General features: G+C 41.8%; 1 protein-coding gene and 1 long non-coding RNA gene across 10 annotated transcripts in view; one reads left to right on the forward strand and one right to left on the reverse strand.

The window, feature by feature from the left end:
* Nucleotides 1–1,352, reverse strand: part of MLIP (muscular LMNA interacting protein) — a 53,361-nt gene extending 52,009 nt beyond the window's left edge. For 2 of the 9 annotated variants that reach the window (XM_077926317.1, XM_077926314.1), the window contains exon 1: nucleotides 1,132–1,346. In XM_077926317.1, the coding sequence (XP_077782443.1) occupies nucleotides 1,132–1,197 (66 nt within the window). In that variant the 5' untranslated portion in view covers nucleotides 1,198–1,346. Of the gene's footprint in view, nucleotides 1–1,131 lie in introns of all 9 variants that reach the window. The other 7 variants (XM_077926315.1, XM_077926312.1, XM_077926319.1 and 4 more) reach the window with 6 other exon arrangements.
* Nucleotides 1,353–4,128: 2,776 nt separating this feature from the next.
* Nucleotides 4,129–6,495, forward strand: LOC144327163 (uncharacterized). Its single transcript, XR_013392075.1, has 3 exons — nucleotides 4,129–4,350; nucleotides 4,492–4,814; nucleotides 6,094–6,495. It is a non-coding gene; the product is annotated as an uncharacterized LOC144327163 (long non-coding RNA).
* The last annotated feature ends 605 nt before the right edge of the window (nucleotides 6,496–7,100 follow it).

Consider the following 7,100-nt stretch of genomic DNA (forward strand, 5'->3'; position numbering starts at 1 on the left):
TTAATATGTAGGAAAGAAAATTATATAACACGACATAGTAAAATCTAGGTAACAGTATTGTATGTTCATAATGATGTATAGCAGTTTTGTATAAAAGATAGAGAAAATGAACTGATAAATTTGTATATATTATGGAACTCTATGTATACAATTTACTGCAGCATACCAACCGGTCCAGGTATTGACAGGTACGCCTACATCAAGTGAACACTAATTCTAAAGAAGGATTCTAGGTCCAGCCTGAGGGTGGCAGTGGCCTTGTCTCTTGGTTACTAGGTGAACACATCTCTGTGTCAGAACTTAAATAATGTAGCACAAAAACACCCCATGATAATGGAGAAAATAATCTCTAGGTGAAGGGTTGAGACTAACAGGGCCTCAGACAAAGACTCCTTGAGTAGAATAAAATGTTTGCACTGTTGTCCACAAATGATTTTATTTCTTTCACTGGCATTTGGGGGAAGTTCCAAGTCAAAGCCAGCAAAGTAAAAACTAGCAATTCTCACAGTGAATTAGGAGAAGGTGACAAAACTGATCCCTCAATTGTATGGCCTTCCTTCTCAAGAACGCGATGCAATTTCTAATTCATCATTCGGTGGAAGCGACAGGCAACACAGCTTACCCATTCCCAGGGTCAAGAATAACGCAGCCCTTTCGTGCTACCGGGAAAACAAATTTGGCACAAGCAAATTCCATTTATCACCCCGGAGTCTAAGTCAACATATACTGTAAACAAAAGCAAATCTGGGGGATTTTGGATTCTTCTCTGCCTTATGCAGTATTGGACACATAGTGGAAGGCATGCACAGTGTTGAAAGACTTGCTAAAATATATACGGAATACTTCACAAGATACAGGAGCAGATCTATAGCTTTATCCTTTTAACAGGCAACTCCAAAGTACCAAAACGTCTGTAACACCACCCCCGTCATTCCGACTGAGAGATAACAGCAGAATTAATTTCTACACACTGTTATTGAACCTGTTAATCTTCAAGGTCACTGACTCGAGGAAGTATCAAAATAGTAACTGGAACGTCTCAGCCATGCAAGAGCTACCGTACTTTGCATTTCTTCCATGTCCTCAGCAACTCCAAGCCACCCCCTTATTTTAAGGTAAACCACTTGTTACCTTTAGCTTCTCATTCCACAAAGCGTTTCTTGTTGAAGCTTCTGGTTTGTGCTTTCCTAACTCCATTTCCAAGGAAGACAAGGGATTCAGATCCCACAAAGCAGCTCCTTAGCCGGCTACATGTTAGACACCCTACCACATCACATACTCAAGTTGTGAGACAGAACTGTATCAGGCTGCCCAGGCGATAATTTCTTGTTAGCTAGGGTTTCCATTTATAGACGTAGAAAATTCACAAATAGAACCCTGGAGGGAAGGCAAGCAACTAGCTTCAGATAACAAGAAATGCCAGGCTGGCATCAAAAAAAGCTGGTTAGCATTCGGCACTATCAGCACCACACAATTTTGGTTACCTGGGGATCGTGAAATAAACTCTGCTTAAGGATTCCCTGATGAAACAGGAAGGACCTCAGAGATACAAGTCTGCAACAGAAGTTCAGACAACAAAATGCCACCTCCCTGGGTAATCTTTGGCTGCAGCCCAGAGGGACATCAAACACCTAAGACATACTTTTCCTAGAAGAACGGTCCAAATTGTTATTTAAAGCTCAAAATCTAGTTTGGGGATCTGGCTTAAGAGCCTTGTTAAGGGAAAAGAGTATTCTGCAGCAGTTTTTCACTTAAATTGTTCAAACCTCCAAACTATGTTTTGAATGTGAGTTTAGAATTTGGTGCTGTCTTCGAGGGCAGCTTCTAAAAAGCAAAGGCTTTTTGGGGGGGAGGGACTAGGGCATTGTCATTCAAATGGTGTGTGCGTGCTACATCATGTGATCGATTATGCAGGGTGGGGCTTACCTGTTTAACCCCCCTCCCCCCAATATTTTATTCAAGTTGGCACCCCTACACTGACACCACCATCATCCACAGGGCAGGATCGAAAGAGCTGCCTGCTTCTGACTCTTTTCCTAACAGCAGGTTCCCCATAACACTTGACGCCACACAACATGTGGGAATATTTTTTGATAATTTCCAAAGCTGTATCGGGAATAATTATGACCACATTTCTCAGTGAGGTAGATGGTAAAGTTTGCTCCACATCTTACAGTACGATGCAAGCAAGTGCACTCAGGCATTATTACAATCAAGCAATATGCAAAACTTTCCTCTCTCTCTTTTTTTTGGGGGGGGGGGAGTTGCGTGAAATCTATGCAAATGTGTTGATTACAACTTCAAGTGAGGCAGCTATCAAAAGAGTCATTTGAAGTGGATATAAAAGTGATGGAGAACTGAACCAAAGTAATTCAAACTTCTCAGACGTGGGAGCAAGTTCTAGTCCCAAAGTGTCTTATATTTGAATTTTTGGCTAGATAGGCAGATATGCTATTCATTTACTCGCAAACGAATTAGCTAATTGAAATGTCCCATTATTCATTGCAGCTGCATGATACCAGTGCAATACCTGAAAGGAGAAGCACGTACAATTTATTAAAGTGCCCACAACTTTCAGAATTTTAGTTTCAGGTGTCTTTTAACTGTACTGAAAGAGCAGAGTACTCGTTGCAAAATGGCAGTCTTAAAAATATTTTCCCCCCCACTGTCTTGTAAAAAGGAAATTATTAATTAAAGGCTCACATGTGTGTGTGTGCGCGCACACACACACACACACACACATACACACACACACACACACACACACACACACACACACACACACTTGCAGGGAATAGAAACAGATCAATAAATTTCAGGAACACCATGAAAATGGAAACCTGCCAGTTAGAAGATGAGAAGCAGATGCTATTTCAAAGTAAGGTGAACGGAGGACAATGCTAATTAAAAGGCCAATTGCAGACCTTTGAATATGAGTTACTTCTGAGCAAACATATATCAGGACCTTGTTAGTGGGGTTGGGCACTGCTGGATATTTAATGAGAATATATTAGTGTTTTAAGTAAGGTAAAGGTAAAGGACCCCTGGATGGTCCAGTCAAAGGCAACTATGGGGTTGTGACACTCTTTTCGCTTTTCAGGCGAAGGGAGATGGCATTTGTCCACAGACAGCTTTCCAGGTCATGTGACCAACATGACTAAACTGCTTCTGGTGCAATGGAACACCGTGATGGAAACCAGAGGGCATGGAAATGCTGTTTACCTTCCCGCAGCAGCGGTACCTATTTATCTACTTGCACTGGTGTGCTTTCGAACTGCTAGGAGCTGGGACAGAGCAACAGGAATTCACCCCACCCCGTTGTGCAGATTCGAACCGCCGACCTTCTGATCGGCAAGCCCAAGGGGCTCAGTGGTTTAGACCACAGTACCACCCGCGTCCCTTGTCTGTATTTTAAGTACCACCTTTTTGACTCTGCTCTTAGATGCTTGAGAAAAGCAATGCCTTAGATGCTTGAGAAAAGCAATGCCTCAGAATTGCTGGCAAGCTGCAAGATGCAGGCAACCCAAGACCATTTAACTGGAATAAGAATATTGCTTCCTTCTGTTATCCTAATATCCCTCCCACTCTTGGTCTCCTTAGTAATGAATGGTAGACTGTAAGCAGCTCAAGACAAGGCATTCTGTAAAACACCGTGGCACATCAATGGTGCTATATAAATAAAAAAAACAAGATTTAATTACATTTTTAAAAGCGTGTTTTACACTTCAGAACAGGCGTTTAAATCTTAGAAAACCATTCCCAAATCTTTCAAAGGTCACTTCATAATTACAAAACATCTCCCTTTGTATTTGGGACAACCTATAATAAAACATTTGAGATTTGGTTTAGTAGTATTTTATTGAATATGTACAGACACACACACAAAGCCTTTTGCATAGCATGGGATGCAGGCTCTGATGTCTAGTTAGTTGTAGAAGAATAACCTGGCAGCAGTTCATGGCTGATAAAAGTCAGCAGTCCAATATTAGTAACTCTGCTGGGAGGGGGATCATTCCCTGGCGCACAGAGCGGGATTCCTAGGTTCACAACAACAACACACCCTTTGGTTGCTACACCAACGAAAGCAGGGCTGCCTTGGAAGTGGTTCAGAGCCATTTGGGCAACAGCTAGCAGCCAGTAGTAGGAGAGCATGCCCAGTAGCAGGAACAACTTGTCTGAGGGTGTTTTCACACATTGCACTAAAAGCGCCTGCGAGTCTCTCATGCCCTATTTTTGTACACTTATGACTGCTATTAACAGGGCAGTGAAAAGTGAACAGTGTCATATTTAAACCAAACGTGTGTTCAACCTACTAGATGCCAATTCAAAAAGAAATTTTTAAAAATCGTGGTGTGTGTGGGTGTGGGTGTGTGTTTGTTTTTGTTTTTAATCCCCCATAGCTTCACTCCAGATAATATGATGTCTCAGATTATTAATGTGTAGTAAACTACATGCTTTCATTGAAATAATTCATTTTTCTTTTCTTTTTAGGTAGGTCACTTCCCTGCTATTTCTTGCAAAACCCAACCTGACAGTGTTTTGTTTTTGGACATGAATTTGGATTGTGGGTCTCTCTATGAGCATGTTCATGTTTTCTATGAATTTGCAAAGGTATAATGTAGTTATCTTTTAAAAAGTCAGCTGCTTAGAGACCTTTTAGGTGACAAGTGCCTAATACATCTGAAGAAGAAGGGGAGCAGATTTTTCGGTGGAAAATGAGGTACCAGTATTCATATACTGACCACTGGACTATGGTGCCGGCACAAAATGTCTGTCCTGGGCTGTGAAAAAAGGTTTGTGCATACTCTGTACCGGTGAGTACTGTCACAAAAAGCAAATAATAATAACAATAATAATAATAATAATAATAATAATAATAATAATCCCTTAATGCTGTGCTGAATCCTGTCCTCCAATTGCTCAGAACTTTTCTTCCCCTGCCAAAGAGTCTTCCGTTTTATTTTTATTTTTCCTCTTTCTTGGGGAACTTAAGAATTTTGGTGGGCTTACCGTATTCTTGTGAGGTGCCTGTGAGCAGTGACTGTGTCCTTCTTTCCATTAAGCTTTCTCCATTTCTGTGCAACCTCCTTGGCTGCCTCTACTTCCTGCTCTGAAAAATCCCCGTGGGAGAAGTTATCTCATGAAGTTCTCTTCTCCAAAGCTTTAACTGAAGAATGGGAAGCTGGGTTGGGGAGCGTGTGTCTCTGTCTACTGAGCACCTGAGATGGGTACACTCACAGATATTGTTCTTGGTACTTTAAATTCACTAATATATCCATTTTTGTGTGCATCTTTTTGGACTATCCACAAGTTTGTATAATTATTTTTTTGCTGGGGGGGCGAGAACAGCGTTGTGAAATTTGGAGCTTGCGGATTTTGAGGGGCAACTGCATCTCTCTGCAAATACTGATTTGATTTCTTCCCCACCCTTAACTCTGGGTGGATGTTCTCACCCTTACAAACATCACAGAAACCCAATAGCCAAGTTGACGGTTTGTGGTTTTCTTGTGAACATTTTAAGTATAGCCAGTGGTAACTTCCTAAAGTGGAAAATGCTATAGCTCAGAATGACTAGAAACATCACATGTCTAAGAACCACTCTTCCATAATCCTGAAAGCACCGGGGATGGTTTTGAGAATGCACTCTGAACGTGCTCAAAGACCTGTTTATTTCTCGTTACATCACATGGTTCGGACACAAAAACATGTTTCTGAGCAGAGGCATGGTGACCCCTTGGCTGAAATTAAACTCTGCGCAGAGAGGTATCCCACTGGAAATGAAACGCACTTGGAGAGCCTGCTGTTATCTTCACAGTTCTTCCCTTTCAGCTGGCGTGGAATCGGAGGACGAGGGGGAAGCTAATATTGTGAGGGATCACAGGCCACATTCCGACAGCAGCACCTGCTGCCATCGCTCTGCGGACAATACTGCTTGCTTTGTAAATATGACGGAGGAGGGCGAGATAACCAGCCATGGGAAATGGGTGGGGGGAAATAGTGTCACATGCCTTATACTAACTAATACTACGTCTGCCTCTAAGGAGCAGAAACACAGGAACCTTGAGTGCTAAACATCCATAATATGTTTTTCAGAGAGGAACCACTTGACCACAGCTTTATGCCAAGCCATTTTTGATCGACAACAGGCTTCAAGTATGGAATATGCATGCATCTGGAACTGCCTTGGGGAAAGAAGGCAGAAGAGTATCTGAAGGAAGAAGTCTGACTATGCTTGTAGAAATATGAGGGCCAAACAGAGGAATTCAGAAATAATTAGCTGTGCACGCCCGGGGTGTTCTCAGTTGGAGTAGCTGACAAGGTCAAAATGAGAAAAACAGTGGAGCTAAAAGCAGAGTCTCCGCCGTCTCAGAGGACTGATGGATGGATGGCTCAGCTTCTTTTATGGATGGTTGTGCAGCTACAAGGCCAGTGCCAGAGTTTATGTATAAGCTAAACAAGCTATAGCTTGGGGCCCCACTCTCTTGGAGGCCCCCCCAAAAAATTAAAGGGGGAAAAACTGGATGTACATTTCCAAAATATAAGATAAAAAACAAATAAAATAAAACCTACATACAGCAACAGTGTTTTGTGTTGTATAGACACCTATTTGTTATGTGCAAATGGCTTTAGATACCTATTAGGTCCATAAATTACCATATAGCATATATTCAACACAAAAAACAGTGACAATTTGTTGTTGACAGAGGACAGCTGGACATATAAAGGGCCCCATTTCCTTCAGTAGCTTAGGGCCTCGTCAAACCTAAATCTGCCCCTGGCTTCATCTAATGCCTGCATCAGCCCTGTTTTGAGAAGAGGCTTTAGAACAATCAGGTTTGTTATAGTGCAGGATGTAGAGATGCTCTGTTCATCATCAAAAGAATACAGTTAAGAACCCCAGCTTCCAAATTATGGACTGTATGTTCTGGTTAGGGATAGAGGAAAAGAATTGAAGGGGGAAACAGCTAGCATAAAAAAGAAAACAGTTTCTTCTCTAAAAAACCTTACAGCAGGCAATCTTAAGTGTCTCAAACTTACTTGCAAGGAGCAAGGACTGCTCATGATATTCCAGAAATCATAAATTTTTGACAGGGGACAAT

Source organism: Podarcis muralis, chromosome 3 (genome assembly GCF_964188315.1).
Source record: "Podarcis muralis chromosome 3, rPodMur119.hap1.1, whole genome shotgun sequence".
In the NCBI taxonomy this organism is placed as follows: domain Eukaryota; kingdom Metazoa; phylum Chordata; class Lepidosauria; order Squamata; family Lacertidae; genus Podarcis; species Podarcis muralis.